We start from the raw sequence: 17,618 nt of genomic DNA, 5'->3' as shown, positions 1-17,618 counted from the left end.
GAGTAATTTCCGGCTTGTTGTCAATAACGACAAACACGCCCCCTTCGCAGTAGAAACTAGACTTGCTCGTTCGATTTACCGGCGCTTCAGCACTTGGGGCCCAGTGCTGTCCTTACACGGTTGAAATATTCGAATGTATTTTAGAAAAGCATGTTTTCATGCATTTCTTCCACTGTTTATCTTATAACGTCATTGTTTCATTTAAGATCCGCCCACTTGGTTGTCAAACGGCACTAGCACTAGAAGAAAACAAACGCCACACCTCCCCGCCCCTCAGCGGTAAGCTTGGTAGTAGATTCTAGAACGCACTGATGTTCAGAGCGATGCTAGCAGCCAGCTAGTCAACATGGAGGGGGTGAACGGCTCTTCGTTCATGAAGTATGGCTCCTTTGTATCCATTTTGGTTTTAATACTGGCTTACACGTTCCGAACACCCCCGGACGCGATGCTAGATGACCGGCTGGACAACGTCCTGTCGTCGTTGCTACGAGCGGAGCGCAAAGTGGGCATTGATATCAGAGCTCGACCCAAAGTGGCGATCGGTAAGTGGAGGAGAAGAGCGTTTAACGGGCACTTATACGTTGACTTAAAGCCAATGATGGCAATTACCTATCTTTTTTTAAGGACATACTATTGTATTCAATGAATATCGTTTTCAGTGACTTCTTTTATATTTGTTTTCTTATTATTGGGTATGTCCGTGTTTTCTTATTATTGGGTCTATCCGTTCCGTTCGAGTAATAGAATAACGTTATAGCAGCGTTAGAGTAAATCGGCAACACATTGTATTACACTACAGTACTAAATATAACCCAACGATGCAGGACATAAAGCGTAGTCTCCGCATCGTTTCCTGGTGCTAATGTATTCAAAACTAGTCTGACTCTTGACCTGGTTAGATGGCGTTGAAGTGGTTGCATTAACCGGTTTTGGGGATGTAAGAAGTAAATAAAGATATTGAGAAAAACAGAGCCAACTCAACATTGTGTGTATCCACATTGCAATGCAAACGAAAGTCCCGTTAACTTAATTGCATTGTAATTATTTGAATAATTTGCAGTTGAAAAACCCATGCACTAGAGTTGCTTTTAGATTTATCATTTTAAAAAAATTGTCTAAACAATATTCAATAATCAGCGCATTGAGTACTTTGTCAAATGTCTAATCAGCTGACTCTAGATCTTATCACTATTTAATTGTACAATTTGGACCATGACACCCACAGCTACTACATCATTTCCACCTTTACTCCTCCAACCAAACCTGAAAGGGTTGGAGTGCTGTAATGCAATGTCATCAAATGCATCTTGATTACAAATCAATCTCACGTTAATCACCTTTTCTGACCTGCATTCTCAATGTTGTGAATTCAGAATGATTGCCTTATTGGCTTAGAGTTCTGGGATAAATGCTGAGTCATTGCTCGTTTATTTGCCTTCAGGAATTAACCCCTAAAGTACCAACAATGCATTGTTACATTAAACGACTAAAAACAATAAGAACCCGAAAACAACATGTTCTGGTTTGAAGCTATCCCTATTAAGATCTGATTGAGTACTCGTTTTATGTTAATCTCTAAGAAATGTTTGTTGTGGAGGAATCGATTTAGGCCTTTTATAGTATCTTAACTTAAGTATTGTGTTCAATGTACACACTTTAACTCTAAGATCTTTGTATTAGCAGTGTTTCCCCCAGCACTGTATGGTTAAGGCGGTCGCCTTAACAACAATAGGGCCCCACCTTGACTACCAATGTATAAAAATATATATATAAAAAAAATATATATATATATATATATATATATATATATAATAATACCGTCTTTTTTTTAGAAATATGTATAATTACTATGCATTAACAAAGTAGAAAACTCTCGAAGGGAAAGAAAACATACTTCCATCAGGTATAAAAAATAAAGATAAATAATGCGTCGGTAATACCGTTCACAACAATGGTCGTGCCATAAAGCTTTTTGAATGGAATTTAATTGTCCTTGACCACCTTGACTAAGGCATTTTCTGGGGGAAACACTGATTAGTTTACCTTTCAGCAATTGTTGACTCTCTCTTTGAGGACTGCCCTACCCAAGAATGCGGACTGAAAGCAAACTGACAAGATATTTACAACTTTGCTCTGTTTCGAAGAGCAAAGATGCTGTTTTTCCACATCCCCCCACCCTTAAACTCATATCCACCCCCACACAACCTGGATTATTGTTTCACTGCTTCAATATGTCTTGGTTTACTCACTCTTTACTCATCTAATCATTGTTGAAGTTTTTATTTGCTGTATGCTACGGGCTTGTGGTCAAGCCTGGTTCTGAGAGGAGGCTTGGTTTACCAATGTATCGCTTTTTATTGTTCCGTGACGAATTAGTTCATAAACCTAACACTCAATGCTTGTCTGTGTGGACTGCATGTTTCGAAAAATACAATCTATAGCATTTGTCAGGTCCCTGCAATGCACAGAGTTGAGCTTCTGGTTACGCATGATTGATATGATAATGTCAATCCCTAACTTGAGTCAAAGCCAAACCTTGTTGACGAAGCGACGGTTAGCGTTTGCATACTAATTAACATTCCCAAGCCCTTAGGCAAGTGAAGAAACCTATTGCAATTCCAACAGCTTCAATAGCGGCTGTATTATTTATACTTTTCACAGGGAATTAAAAAGTGTGTTCTTCCAAAGCCCTCGATGCCTCAAGGCAATGCAAGTCACTAAAATGTTGCTCAAATCGTTTTGCTTGGTTTCCCTGCAGGTTTCGGTGGGTGCGTGGACCTGATAGTGGATGGAGTATCACTGATGAATGAGATGGGGCTGTCCAGCACTGACCAGCCCCTGCACCACGACTCCATCGAGAACGCCCAACAACTTGCCCAGAGCTTTGCATATTTTTTTGCTCCGGGAGCGGCTTCAGAGTGAGTATTTAAAACATAAACTTAATGACATGGTACGGTTGGATCTTCTATGTGGCTAGCCAATGAAACTTTTGCAAATAACTAACTGTAAGAGTGTGTGTGTGTGGTGTGTGGAGTGTGATAAGGGTAAAAAAGGGGGAAGCGGTGTGCTGTGAAATGACTTGCAGTGCTCATCATGCTGAGATCAAACTGAGATCCTACATTGGCCTTGTTTGCTAATTAACCATCTAGTAACTAGGGCTGAACAACTAATCAAAATAATATTGAAATCCCAATATGGCCAATTGCATTATCCAAATCGCAGTAGTTGCAATTATTTGGGGTAAATGTATGATCCCATTATAAATGCTGTTGAAAATGTCCTTGCACAGAATAGAGGTTTTTATTTTCATGTTTCTTTCAGACAGTCTTAGCCTCACTGGCATGCACGTTTCAGTGAAAAGGCTCAAGGGTCAATAAACTCAACAAAATACAAATTTCACTTTCTGTCCCAAGGAAATCCCTCTGTTCGGTTTCCATGGTACTTTCGTCCTTTCTCTCTGTGTGTTTTGTTTGTATCTAGCCACCCTTCTATAAAGGGTGCAACCTTCCATCAGTGTTCTCTATCCGTGAGCAATGTCGATGATAAACGATACATAGGCACAGGAGAATGTATACTATCTAAAAAAAGAACAGCTAAACTGACACTCGTGGCAGTTTGGCATTTACAGGGGCAAGTGTATATTACGCAGCAATCGCCATAAGTCCCTCTCCTCATGCTATTTAGGGCTCCATTCAGCCCCCAACATGGCTCAGATTCATCTTATTCCTCGATATGGGGTGTGAAAGAACAACAACCTTTAATTAACATTGTTATTTATTCTTACTGATGATCGCATTTTATTGGCTCACAACGTTGAGGACTAATGAAGTGTTTCTGGCTCATATCTAAAGGCAGCACACCGACGAGACTTGAGATCTGTGTAATAGAGATGGTTGTAAAGGATCGTCTGAGCATGTGACCGCCCTGCGGTGATTTTACTGGAGAGTCTCTTCTTGGCAACTACCAACCCCCATCCTCTTTTTGAATCGTAATAAGCGTCTTCGTTGAACTGCCTTGACGATTGATGGTCTCATTCAACTGAAGAACCTCACCAAACATTTTAGATACGGAACAAAACCGATTTAAGGATCATTTAGCATTTCTCAGCTTAGCACAACATTGCATCAACTCATGGCTATTTTGTGAGACATTCCCGCCACTTAGCTTGTTAGGAAATATTTGGAAGTCATAGACAGAGAATATTATAGTTGGGTGTACCTAAACCCAACTGTTTGTAGCTAAATGCTTAATCTTGTAATATTATAACTTTGAAAAATGAACCCCATGCTGTTATACTCCACCCCTGTAGTCACTCAGTATTCTTTCCTGCATCCCTTTAATGTGTTCACACGCCCATATTTCACAGAGTATGTAAACACAGTGTTATTTATCTTGGGAGGGTTGACTTTGCTATCGTCTTTGCTACCTCATATTGTCTTCATGCTCACCTCATCACACAAGTTTCCTATATATACAAACCTTTTCCATCTTCATGTGCAGTCATGTTGACGCTGTAGAGGAGGAATGTTTTGCTGTCAGCTCAAATACATCTCAAATCTGTAGTCCAGCATACTTAATTGTGAACATTTTCCTTTTACACAAAGGAAAATTCCCCCAGGCTTTGTAGAACCCACCTTGGTATTTAAGATGTAAAATGAATGAGGTCATTACAGATTAGCCCACTCTATAATCCTGTTCTGTGTGTGCCAGGGATTTCTTACGGGTGGCTTTGCTTGGTATTGGAATGCAGTCAGTGTAAACCAAGGTTCTGAAGTCGGTTGAATCCTTTAGTAAAACGTTTTACCTTTCATGAAAAGCATTAAGATAGGAAGATCTAAAATACCAAACCTCAGGTCTTTTTTCATCAAGTCTTTCCGCTGACCGCCTCCCACCCCCCCTTTCTTTCACCCTTCCAGGCGTTTTGTGATGAATAAAACACTCTTCAGCGAGCTGGTGGAAACCTCTCGGGGGTTGCCCGGCAACCGATGGGCAGTCGGTGGAAACGCCCCGGTGATGGCAGGTCGCATGGCAAACGAGGGCTGTGACGTGTTGCTAGGGGGAACCTTCAGCCCGGACTTTACTGAGGTCCTGTCCCAGCACATCATGGGTAAGCACACGCCTATCATTCCTCAGTTGCATGTTGACTCATTTAACAGCGGACGATTATATTAGAGTTGAACTCTGGCCCCTCCCCCAGCCTTCCATGCATGCAGCAGAGTAACGTTAGCCTCCACCCGGTGTTCATGCCCTGCTCCCTGTGTCTCGCTAGTGGCCGGTAATGTAGTGGAGGAGCCAGACATCCACCTGATCCTCGAGTACCCTGCTGGGGCCAGCTGGGGCCAATACACCTCCCGAAGGGCCAACAGGTAGGACACGCCGGCACAGTACCGGGCTGTATTACCAAGCGTCTAGTGTAGGGTTGTGTGTATCCCATTTTCACACCTTTGGTGTCGACAGGTACATAGTCCACAGTGATGACCATAACCCCTACCTGGACTCCATGGATGACTTTGCAGAGAAACTTCAAGATTTCAACCCTGATCTTCTGGTGGTGGGGGGGCTGCAGATGATGGACAATTTCCCCTTTAAGCCAGGTGAGATGAGAAGGCTCTACGAGCTTGTGGAAATACTTTTACTGTTACTTTTGGGGAAGTTTCGTGAAAAGGGGAAATAATTGGATATTGAGTGTGTATCCAAGTTCCTGCTACAGTGCTACACTCCACCTCGGTGGCTACCACACTCCGCCTCGGTGGCTACCACACTCCACCTCGGTGGCTACCACACTCCACCTCGGTGGCTACCACACTCCACCTCGGTGTCTACCACACTCCACCTCGGTGGCCAAAATCGGGCTCCTCCAGACAAAAGGACACAGGGTGGTGATGTTGAAAGACTGGTTTATTGTAAAGGTTTGATAATAATGCATGGCCTGGTGTTGTTGCCATCTGGCAGAACTTATTGAGGGTGTTTGGAGATGGCTGGATTGACCTGTGCACACTGATTGCTCATTGTGCAGCCTCACCCAGCCAAGTCCAAAAAGACTCAGCCGAGGCTGCTTAAACCCGCCATCATCCACACACACTCCCACAGTGACACTGCGGTGTGTCGGTCAGTCCTCCATTTGTTTTGTATTCCCAGGCAGGCATTCAGCCTAGCCAAATGACTGCTGATTCAAGCCCAGACTGTTTAGATAGGAGATTAGAGAGAGACTAATCTTGTTGTTTTCATTTGTCCATTGTCCCCAACTGACTTGCTATTTGTCACTTCTCTCTTCCACTCCCTCATTCACACACATACTTCCTCTCCTCTTTAACCAGTACCACCGAATTATATTTTCAACATTTGGCAATCCGATTAAAGTGCTGACGAAACTGCCTCTGTTCTTCCTGCATCTGTTCTTCTCAAACTCTGTGTCCCAATCAACCGTCCCTTGTTCTGTTCTTCCCTCTTCTCAACAGCGGAGAGAGAAGCTCTCCTCTCCCAGCTGGCAGACATGCTGTCGTCCTCGTCCGCTCAGACGGGTATCCATTTTGAAATGGCCAGTTTCGTGGATGAAGGTCTGATGAAGGACTTGCTCAACCTGGTGGTCCCGAACGTATGTAGAATTTGAAACATGCCCACACACATTGACAAGAATCCACGGCCATAAGATATTTATAGATTGAAGGGCGAAACGGAAAGACGATGCCCTTCATTTGGGAACATGAGGGCAGGACATTTTACTTTGCTATATTTGTAGTGGCACAAATCAGACATTCCGATTTAATATCTAAAGTCTGATCGAAGACTTTAGACAACGGGCCGTTTCACTTTCTTTCGCATCATATTTTTCCACAATCCCCTCCTGAAATCTTCATCTGAGTTAAATTTTCTGGTAGAATAGACAGAAACGGGAAACCAAACGTAACTCCACCCCTTGCAGAATCTGTTTTCTGGACCAGGCTTTGTGCCTTCTCCCCCCAGAAATGTTGCTAAAACATATTAGGACTGCTGGATCAGAGATTACTATATTTCTTCTGCTACCTCAACTAGGAAACCCAGTTTGTTCAGACATTACAGTGTCCCTGCGTTTTGAATTGGCATCATGTTACATTCAAGTCAAGTACATTATATTTGTATTGCCTCTCAAAGGGCTTTGAGGATATTAAGTTTGCTCCCGGACATTTGTGGCGCCTGCATTAAATGATAGTCTATACATGTGGGTCTGTGCCTCCCATGTGATGGTTTGGATCTGAATCAACCCTATCGATTGTGTGACACCGATTGCCTGCTCCTCCAGGCCGACTCTCTGGGAATGAACGAACAGGAGCTGCCCAACCTGCTCAGCCTCCTGAAGGGCTCCAACATCACCGTGCTCTCCGACCCCAACCCCCGCGTGGCTACCGTCCTGGACCAGATGAGGGAGCTCTACCGCCTCCTCAACCAGCACCACCGGGCTGTCAACCAGGGAGCGGCCAGCGCCACGGGCCGCCGGCTGACCCGGCTGCATGTCCACACGCTGGCCTTCCAGGCCATGATCGTGACCCAGGGCTCCCAGTGGAAGAACACCATGTCGGCCACCGCCAAGGCCTCGCTCACGGCCAACCGCCACGTGTGCGGTTCCCCGGACATCGACCCCAGCAAGGCGCGGCTCATCATGGACGACTCGTTCTCCGTCAGCCGCCAGGAAGGCAGCCAGCGCATCAGTGTGGACGAGAGCCGGCCGGTCAGCTGCTGGCACGAGGACGACTACCAGATCTGCGTGGCCCCTGTGCTGGTGTGCACCGAGGTGTACCAGACCGCCGGGGGCGGGGACAACATCTCAGCCGCCGGGCTGGTGCTGCAGATCTAGAGCGGCGCGGCGGAATGCTTCTCTTGTAATACTTGATGCGTGCCGAAGAAGTGGGCGCCCTCTGGTTGTTTTAGGGAAACTGGATTGATCGATGTTTGGCTGCGTTTTTAGGCGACTGCGTTTGGCCAGGCTAATGGCACCTCTCCTCAGAAGCTAATGCCAAAAATGACTGTTTGTGACGTCTGGATGAGTTCTTTGTAGGATCTTGCAAAGTCCTCGTTTGTTTGTTTGTTTGTAAAAACCGAGGTAGAAAGCCTGGGGGGGTCTATTATTTTTACTTTAAGAGAAAAGTTAACCGCATCTAACTTTGCAGTTGATCTGTGCAAGCCCAGTGGAGAGACATTTTGGGCCAAATCGAATTTGTAACAATGGGGGATATTTCATTCAATCGACAAAACAGCACTATTCGATGCATAATAGATGCAAGTCCCAACAGACAGTTTGACTATTGATTCCTTAAGTCCAAAGTCATGAGTAAAAACTCAGTCACCATATGCAGAAATATAAGATGGAAGAGAGATCCCTGCTGTCTGACAGTATACTTTTTAAGTGTATGTTTTATAATAGAGCCCCGTGTAAAAGTCTTTGATGCAATGCTTGTCTGAATAGGTGTTGATATTCCAATACAGTCTTAATCACCCAGTAAGAGCCTTCCCTTAGTATGTGAAGAATTGGATTTCAGGTCAATGTATGCATTTTTGTGTGGAATGAAAGGAACTGTCATTGGTCACCGTTTTCAGTGCAATAATTCAAGAATGGCTGGAACAGAAAACTGTTTATGGCTTACTATGATGTCTGAAGTAACCCCTCTACCTCTGTCATTTATGGGTTGGTTTTACTCTGTCTGACATGGGTTTAACTCTTCAAGGACCAAATAAACTGCGATGTCCACAGCAGCTTCGTGGCTGGATAAACTAAAGGCCATTGTGATATTTTTGTTTTCCTCTCTTGATTCCAGTGCAGTCTGTACTTCCGGACGCCGCATAGTTGAGAGGAAAGCTAGTTGGTGTGAAGGGGGGGTTTGACTTGAATCCACATAACCATCATAGGTACCTCTTAGACCGTAGTGCTCTGCCAAATGATACATGCACAATCAAACCATATCAGATGTTTCTATGTAGGCATCGTCACATTTTTAAATTGACCTAACACCAAGAGGGAGACTAGCTGTTGTTCCATCCCACGTGATTTCTCTGTGAAATCACGTGGGACGGAGCCGCATGATTTTCAGTTCAAAGCCACTGCCTCCCTTCATGTCTTCCTATCTGAAGGTGCCAGCACACTGCCCCAACAAACACAACAAGCCCCCACCTTTAAGCATGTTGACCAATGCCTATTCGACAACGCTAATTGGAAAACCTCCAGCCAACAGGTACCAATGTTGGTGTTTGTTGGGACAACATGCGAGCCCCTTTAACTGTTTGCCTTGCTTCTCAGGGACTACCACGAATAAATAGCATTCCTCATGAAAGTGGTTTGGCTGTAGTCATTCAAATGGACTTACTTTCATGTGATTTAGGATACTTTATTTATTTAGCGTAGTGGTCGATCTTTAGCTCTATTTATTACAGGTGTTCTTCAATGAAATCCATGGCATTCTTGACATCTTACCAAAGCTAGGGAATTTAACATTCCATTGCAAAACTACAACCCATTAAATAAATTCAAAGGTATACCCTTTTCACCTCTTTTGTTTGATAACCTTTTGAGTTTTTCACTTAATTAGAAAATGTATGAAAATCTCCTTGTGGTTGCTTGTAACGATTGAATCTTGGTAATGATAAGGAAGCTTTGCCCCATGTTTAAGGGTCAGGCTTTAAGTTTAAGGCATCTTGTGTTGTCTTTTCTAAATCTAATTTTAGGACAGCCTAGTGTTTGTGTGCGTGTGTGATGAACTTTGTTTTGGTTTCTGTCCTTGGATGATGCTGAGGGCATATATTTTATGTCTTCTGTATTTGGCGGCGTTGTATAAAAAGGGAATGTCTTGAGAGTTTCATGCTTTTTTTCTTTGCTGATATCCTCCATTTCCTGAATTGTCCCGGAAAGTAAAGAATTATTGTCCAGGTTGTTACTGTGAATTTAAGTTGTCATGCATGTCTAACATGCATGGGATTGGTTGTATGTGCTCATTAACATATCAATCTACAGATCATTCATTGAATCATACATATTCCACAGTTGGGGTTCAGCATTACGTGCATGCAAATGTTATGTTAATATAAAGTGTGTTTTGCTCATGAATAAGTCAATGTTTCATTTACTTGTTTTGCCGCACCATGACTTGATACATTATATTCCACAAATCCATCAAATCTATTTGCAAGGCTAATTCAAGTCCGTAACTTTCAAGCTTGAACAGATCCATCAGTATGTAACTAAAGTACTAATACTGTGCTAAAATGTAACATTGACACTCAATGGTCTAAAAGAATGAGTTGCATAGTTTTGACATTGTTTTTTAAGAATGCGTATCAAGAGTAATTATGTTAGGGTGATATTAGTATGAGTTATATAAAAGTACATTCATCTTTTAAACCATAGATCAAATGTGTCCGTATTTTCGTAAATAACCTTCAGAAGTGGAAAATTGGGTTTCCAAATCGATAAATCTTTCTGATGTTTCTAATATTGACATATTAGTTCAAACATATATAAACGATGAAGAGATCAAAATGCTGTGCAGTCATCTCTCCCCATCCAGCACCATCATGTTGACAAAGTCTTTGTAGTAGATAAGATTGGAGTCAGGTTCCACCGCTGAAGACAGCATCTCCTCCATCTCCAACTGGGTGAAAGGTTCATCTACCAACACACACACACACACACACACCTATGAAGAGAAAGCCAATTGTTTGCCTATTTAGCGTGTTGGCGTCTCAGTAGGGATTGTGTTGGTAGAGCTGAACTAGCATGCCTTACCCCCCTGTCTCATGTACTCTGTCAGTTCATTCGGTTCCAGGTGTCCTTTCTTCTGTTGATCAAGAACCTGGAAAACAAAGGATCTTTCTCCATCTATACTGATGGATCACATCTATAGGCATGTGGATCATATATATTATGGTAATAATGGAATATGAGAAACTGGCTTACCTCAAACGCCGTAAGCAGCGTGTCCTCGGGTATGGGGCGGAACCTACACAAACGCACACACAGTTTGGTCATGGAGATCCTTAACACAGCACTTTGTGTCGCTACAACATGATGGGGTCTTCTGATCTTACTTGTGCTCCATAAGTATTTTACTCATAGTTGGGAGGAACCTCTCAAAGCAGATGAATCCATTGGGTTCTTCCACCTTTAGCAACAGAATGTGGTCGCTGTTGTTCAATTTAGCAGTATGAAACCAACTGTCAGCATGATTAAAGATTAGATATAAGATATAGATTAGAATAGAACAGTTGGACGGACGGAAGTTCTCACCTCATCTATGATATCAAGCAGCTCTGCCTCAGTGGGGAAGCAGCCCAGGGAACGAACAATGGCACCGATCTCCCTATATAAAATGCAGACTATATGTATATATATATATACATATACATTTATGTGTACATGTATATTTACTACCGATCGGCCTGAAGAACCTGACTGATGTAAGGAGAAATGTGCAGGTTCCTCAAGGTTAAATAAACACACCTGACATCGACCGTCTTGTTGAGGTCGTGATCAAACACTTGAAACGCATCGTTGATCCTCTTGTGGACCCCTGTCACCAGGATCTCTGGTACCAGAGCAGAGGGAAATAACATTTAAAAAGCATCTTTCAAAATAATAACCCAAATAAAAAATGACACAATTGATCGAGAAATAATTTGTTCTCAATAAATTGACGGTATTTTGACTAATTGGTGTCCACGTTTAATTTACACGTTACAAGGTGAAATTGTTTAAACTTGATCCATTTTTGTGGCCCTATGTCTCTTTAAAGAATATCACTAGAAAAGCCAATATAAGTGAGTATTGTTGACAATAAACCTATATTAATTGTACTTTTACGCACCTGCCCGTTCACGGTCGTCAGCCATGTTTGAGTATACTGTCTGTTGCTATAGAGACCCTAAGACGATGCTGGTCTGAATTATGTGTGAACTACTCCCCCTGGTGGTTGTTTTTATTTTCTAATTGATTTACCGACTTTTGACTATTTGTCTATTATGCCTTCGCTGGAAATTAATTGACTGTATTTCCTTAAAATAGTTGGGATAACGTTTGTCGGAACAAATCAGATTACTTCAATGGTAAAATTTAATTTTTAGTCAGCCACTGAATTTTATAGGGATGTAGGTTTATATATCGCTTACTTCAGAATCTCAATGAAGACAAGCCTCCAAGGAGAAGGGTTTTAAATATATTTTATTACAGAAAGACATCATTATTTTCCAAAATAAACTTTTATTAACAAAAGTATGGACATAAACAGGCAGTATTAAGTTCAATTATATTCCTAAATTACGCCCTCATTTTTAGGATCTTAAAAACCATTTTCTTAAGGGTACAAATATTGCATTGCTTGAAATGTGATGTTGGTTGAACAATAATTTACCATAACACATTGAGATTTACTTAATTTAATGATTGTTTATTATTCCATCTCTGATGGAGACATAATAATGAAGAGTGTCTATCTATACACCAAACCTGTGAACTAGTGAATTAGCTCTTGTTTCGGCACTATCGTTATGAGGAACAACTCAGTGTCCGTTTGTCTACCTGATGGACCAGAAGCACTAAAGGACTTATTGTGTTATTGTGATTGTTGTCCCTTGAGTCACAGAAAGCAATTCTTTATTCATTCTGCCCTGATAATCCTTCCGGGCAGAGCTAGGCTAGGTGTGTTTGGGTCCTTGCGTGTTAGTTCTTGTTCACATCTCTGGTTGTCCATGGTGCACTAATGCTCCTTGTTGTTGTCCCTCGCGCTGTTCTACTGGAGCAGGGGCTTGTGGGATTTGTAGTTCATCAAGTTCCTTCTGTTCCCTTTCCTTGTCCTCTAAAACCTGATCGAGGGGCACTTCTTCCTCATGCCTGGCCTCTTTTTCCCGGTGAGTGTTATCTTCATGCTCTCCCCCTGGCTGTATCTCCCCCTCCGCCTCCTTCCTCAGCTCTTCACCTCCTGCCTTCAAGCTGTCTCCAGGCGCCACCAGCTTCTCCTCAACCGCCATTTCTCCTTGCTGCAGAGCCTCGTCGTCAGAATCCTTCGCAAGGTTGGAAGTGAGATTCAATTAGTCAACAAGAGAAGACTTGTACCCATATGTCAGCATTTAGATGGTTGTAAACTGTGTATTAACTTGTTCCTGATGGTAAAATGTGTATAAACATGTACCACAGGGTAAACTGTGTATTAGCTTGTACTTGAGTGTAAACGGTGTAATAACTTGTACCACTGAAGTGTAAACTGTGTATCAACTTGTACCTGAGTGTTAACTGTGTATTCAATTCTACCTGAGTGTAAAATGTGTATAAATATGTACCAGAGTGTAAACTGTGTATAAGCATGTACCTAGGAGTAAGCTGTGTATAAACGTGTACCTGAGTATAAACGTGTACCTGAGTGTAAACTGTGTATAAACATGTACCTGAATGTAAGGCAAGGGTGAAGATAGCAGCTCAGAGGGACCCAGTAGCCCATCCTGGTTCAGATCCCTCGTCTTGAGTAAGAAATCGACCATGGTTACAATCTGGAAAGACGATGCACATACCGACACACACACAAAGAGACACACACAAAGAAACACACATAGAGACACACAAAGAGACACATACAAACACAGGTGTTCAGGAAAAGGAGGAGCCACTGTGTGTACAAATTGTATAAGCACGAACTACAGAATATCCATATGAAGAAGACTTAGTTGATGTATGCTCTAAATAGTCCAACCCTCAAAGGGATTTATCTTACCGGCTCATTAGAACTTGCTTCAAGTGGCGCGTGGGAATTGTAGTCTGACAGTAGCTTCATCATCTCTAGGCCATCGATGTGTCCGCTTCGATCAAAATCATACAGATGAAACAGGAAGAACACAGCTGAGAGGGACAAAGGAGAGAGGAATATGTATGTTTGTCTTTAACAAACTGTCTTCAGATACAAACAGAAAAAAAAGGTATTGCTTGATTCTTGTCCTAAAAATGTGCCTTGATGGGCAGATGTTTATGGACAAAATGTAGGTTTGAATATTGTACTGTATACAGAAGGACCACTAGATGTCGACTTTTACCTTGTTCCCATGTGCTGACATCCGATCCTTCACCCTCTTTGAGATTGGCTTGAATGTAACTCTGCAGCAACCTGCCAGAAGTCACAGTTCACCCAGGACAGCATTCGACTTATATACAGGCAGACATATTCAGGTTATGTGATCACACTCGCCATGTGTTATGGTCGCAGGTAAGCTTCTCCATCCATTGTAATAATCACAGCTCACCGTAACTGACCTCACTACAACTTAATATATCAGCATCGCCCATTCGCCCCAACCACAACGTAGCTCTGATATGTTTTGAACACAGTGAACGAGACAGCTGCAGTCTTAAAGTCCACACAGTCTTATCATGATCTTTTGTCTGCAGTGGCCAGGCCACGTCACTGCGGCAAACCCCACACGCCAGTTAAAGTCCAGTGCGTTACCTCGCTAGGGCACTCTGGCCATGGCCTCACACACTTGTGTCTATGTGGCAAACCATCAATCTAACCCTGAGTCCAAGATAGACCCTACAAAATGCCAAGTATTGGTAAATGCTTATTTGTAAATCTGTGAAGATGACATTTAAAACAGAATAAAAATGTGTAGCTACTATGCCCAGCATAGGTAGGGTACCTGCTCTATTGTCAAAGGTAATAAATGTTTTGGATTTTCGCCTGTCCATATAAGATTATGAACACAATGCAGGGGTTGACACTAAGGTTTCCATACACTTGCCCATAGGGCAAGTGCAGGTCATGTTCGACTTGCCTGAATGTCATGTTCACTTTCCCAACTTAAAATCAGAATCGTGAACGGGCCTCTTTTTGCCAGGCACCTTGCCTGGTTTTGGGGGGCTCAGAAAACTCATCCTAGCTCAGACGGAGGCTGAATGCTTCCTCACATGTACGTGTTAAAAAAATAACTAACTTCTGCTGTTTACACCCGACAGAACACGGCGGTGTCAGTGTGAGGCTGGTGCAATGATGCACTGTTACAGTGCCCACACTGCTGCTCACCTGCGCTCCTCCTCCCCGGCTCCTAGGGGGTTAACCAGATCAGACTCCTCTCTGTGGGGACGTCAATGCACATTAAGATATTACACGTCAGTTAGCAGGGAGCACTGTGGCTGCTGTGAAAAAAATTAAGAAGGCATTTAAAAAACAGAAGAAAAAAAAGGAAGGAAAGAAAAAGAAAGAAAGAAGGAAAAAATAAAGAAAAATAGAGGGAGGAGGAAACAAGGGGGAAAAAGAGGAAGGAAGGGGAAAAAGAGGAAAAAATTAAAATTAAAAAAAATAAAAGTGAAATCATAATGTGGGACAAAATTTAGGAAAGAGGGAATAAGGCAACACAGAAGGACAGCAAAGAAAGAAAGAATGAAAGATAAAGACAATTCCAAGAATTGAACCTCTTCGCCTCTGGCACCCGGGCGCCCAGGCATAGCTGCGCCAGCAGGCAGAGACACGTGAGCCGTGGGATGAGGCTCTCCAGGTGAGGCACAGCTGGTACGCCTGGCACAAACACACAACTCAGCCTCACGTATTTATATAAGCCTGGGATAACGACCGAGTTTGATCACCTGGGTGGGCAGGGTGTTTGACCATCGTAACTTGATAGCTATCAAGCCTCCATATCAAGTATCAAGTCGGCTATAGCTCTACACACTCACGAGCTTGAAGAAAGTATGCAAATAAGGGCTTATAAACTTGGTAGAAAATTCGAACAGAAGCCTTTTTTCCTTCTATAGTATAGCCTACCTATCGGTCCAACAAAAGAAACAATCATGCCCCTTTAAGATCTCTTCCTTGCGTGATGCTAGAAGGAAACCAATGTTAGCATGACTATTGCCTCTCCACTAACAGTTACAAACCCGAGCCCATTGCTAGGGCACTGGTAAATCCCAACACAACCGTAGTATCTTACTGCACAAGCAGAAACACATTCTCTCTAAATCTCAGCTGTTGAAACTAAACAGAGCGGAAAGCGAATAGCTAGGAGTTGCACAGTAGTAATACTAATACAATCAATCTAATCAAAACCCGTGTAGACGCATGAATGAAATAAACAATTCATGCTACCGCAAAGTGTGTGTGTATGTGTGTGGGGGGAGGCTTACCTTTCAGCATCTTGGAACAAAGTCTGCCCAACGATGTGTGTATTAATCTTCAGAGAGAGAGAGAGAGAATTGAGAGCGGGTATAAAGAGAGGAAGAATGCCGCTGTCCCGCAACGCTCGCGACGCACGGGGTGTCCGCACTGCGCAACGTCAGCCCGCCGCGGGTTCCACGCGCACACAAATTGTTTTGGTCAATGACAGAGTCCACGTGGAAGCCCGCGCCCTTTTGTGTGTGCGGTGCCTTGGCAGATGTCGGAGGAAGAGTCCTACGCTGCTCCACTCCCCGGCACCGCCACGTACCTCCTCTGTTCAAAGCTCACCAAGGAAACCTGGCATGGTCCTTGTTGTAGTTGTGCGGTGCGGTGATCACGTTACTGTTACAAGTTACTCTCTCAGCGTCTGTGCTTCGTCGTTATTCCGGAATAAAAGGCCTCATAGCCAATAGGCCTATTTAGTCGACGATAATATATCAATTAGGATTGATTTATGCCCGGTTTAATGCAGGCCAGTGTCGCTAATATCTTTAAAAAGTTAAAAAATGTTACATCACGCCAGACTCAATAGTGTGTTTATGCCATAGTGGATGCCATAGTTTCACCACCGAGTCGATATTTCTAGGACCCTGGTCTTTGCCTTTCAAACTCAAAGTGAGCTACTCATGCTACGCCTTGCTAACGGTACATTTGCTGTCCAATTGAAACACAAGAATTCTGTTTGTAAAAGTCGAACGAAAAAAAGCCATTGTATGCGCTGATTGTGTCTGACCAAAAGATGTCGCTGTTCTCATGCTTCAAATGGGTAATTTGTTTCTTTCACACTGCTATAGACGCACCCTCAACTCGTTCCCCTCAGCGTCATACATACATTAGTACGCCAACCGGTGACCGACACACACACACACACACACACACACACACACACACACACACACACACACACACACACACACACACACAAACACACACACACACACACACACTGCCAGATCTCCTTATCCTTAATCCTTAAGTCATATTATTCGATAATTATGCATGAAAAGGGAGAAGTGAAGAGTTGACATACAGAGCAGGGCAATCTACGGACACATTTTGTTTGTTTGTGAAAACGTGTGTGAACTGTAACTTTTGTTTTGGTACAGACAGTGTTTTGTGCCCGGTCAACCTGAAAATGGGTCAAGTTCCAGAAGCAATGAAGCGTTACTCAAACAACCTTTCACACACACTGGACCCCCTGGGACCGTTACCCCACTGAAGTTAGCAGGAAGACCATGCAGATGTCATGTCTACACATCTTACACACTCTCCCCCCCCCCCCCCCCCCCCCCCAGCCCTCCCTCCATCCCACATGGAGGTCATATCCTATAGCATACTAGCTCCCCATGCAGCCATTTATGCATCAGAGGCCAGAGTTCCCACTGTGTAGAATGAGTGTGTGTCTGTATGTGTGCATGTGTGTGGGTGTGTATGCATGTATGTGTGCAAGTCCATATGTGTGGTTGT

The 17,618-nt window shown here is 43.1% G+C and overlaps 3 protein-coding genes across 3 annotated transcripts; 1 reads left to right on the top strand and 2 right to left on the bottom strand.

The window, feature by feature from the left end:
* The first annotated feature begins 293 nt into the window (after nucleotides 1–293).
* On the top strand, nucleotides 294–10,118 carry adpgk2 (ADP-dependent glucokinase 2). Its single transcript, XM_079736291.1, has 7 exons — nucleotides 294–542; nucleotides 2,759–2,918; nucleotides 4,917–5,107; nucleotides 5,270–5,366; nucleotides 5,458–5,594; nucleotides 6,459–6,595; nucleotides 7,280–10,118. Exons 1-7 carry the CDS (start codon nucleotides 347–349, stop codon nucleotides 7,829–7,831), a joined length of 1,470 nt encoding a protein of 489 aa, XP_079592417.1. The 5' UTR covers nucleotides 294–346; the 3' UTR covers nucleotides 7,832–10,118.
* Nucleotides 10,119–10,514: 396 nt separating this feature from the next.
* Nucleotides 10,515–11,853, bottom strand: drc8 (dynein regulatory complex subunit 8; the record flags this gene model as incomplete). The annotated part of the gene is made up of 7 exons (XM_079736127.1): nucleotides 10,515–10,633; nucleotides 10,751–10,817; nucleotides 10,922–10,964; nucleotides 11,053–11,126; nucleotides 11,252–11,324; nucleotides 11,465–11,549; nucleotides 11,829–11,853. The coding sequence occupies 7 exons, from the start codon at nucleotides 11,851–11,853 to the stop codon at nucleotides 10,515–10,517; spliced, it is 486 nt and encodes a 161-aa protein (XP_079592253.1).
* A 510-nt stretch (nucleotides 11,854–12,363) lies between these two features.
* Nucleotides 12,364–16,210, bottom strand: cgref1 (cell growth regulator with EF-hand domain 1). The gene is made up of 7 exons (XM_079736075.1): nucleotides 16,121–16,210; nucleotides 15,413–15,515; nucleotides 15,024–15,074; nucleotides 14,041–14,111; nucleotides 13,725–13,849; nucleotides 13,402–13,503; nucleotides 12,364–13,020 (listed from the first exon to the last, which is right to left on the bottom strand). The coding sequence occupies exons 1-7, from the start codon at nucleotides 16,128–16,130 to the stop codon at nucleotides 12,691–12,693; spliced, it is 792 nt and encodes a 263-aa protein (XP_079592201.1). The 5' UTR covers nucleotides 16,131–16,210; the 3' UTR covers nucleotides 12,364–12,690.
* Nucleotides 16,211–17,618: the final 1,408 nt, after the last annotated feature.

The sequence above is a fragment of the Pollachius pollachius genome, assembly GCF_949987615.1.
Source record: "Pollachius pollachius genome assembly, chromosome: 5".
Lineage (NCBI taxonomy): Eukaryota > Metazoa > Chordata > Actinopteri > Gadiformes > Gadidae > Pollachius > Pollachius pollachius.
The sequence above is the reverse complement of the archived record's forward strand: the minus strand, read 5'-3'. Positions and strand labels throughout refer to the sequence as shown.

What these genes read in the sequence shown, in the direction of transcription:
- adpgk2 (XM_079736291.1), top strand. Translation starts at nt 347, where the DNA reads ATGGAGGGGGTGAACGGCTCTTCGTTCATGAAGTATGGCTCCTTTGTA. An exon ending in CAATTTCCCCTTTAAGCCAG is followed by an intron (nt 5,595 to 6,458) that starts GTGAGATGAGAA and finishes TCTTCTCAACAG; the next exon opens with CGGAGAGAGAAGCTCTCCTC. An exon ending in TCAACCTGGTGGTCCCGAAC is followed by an intron (nt 6,596 to 7,279) that starts GTATGTAGAATT and finishes CTGCTCCTCCAG; the next exon opens with GCCGACTCTCTGGGAATGAA.
- cgref1 (XM_079736075.1), bottom strand. An exon ending in TGTCAGCACATGGGAACAAG is followed by an intron (nt 13,850 to 14,040) that starts GTAAAAGTCGAC and finishes TGTCCCTCTCAG; the next exon opens with CTGTGTTCTTCCTGTTTCAT. An exon ending in CACCCTTGCCTTACATTCAG is followed by an intron (nt 13,021 to 13,401) that starts GTACATGTTTAT and finishes AACCTTGCGAAG; the next exon opens with GATTCTGACGACGAGGCTCT.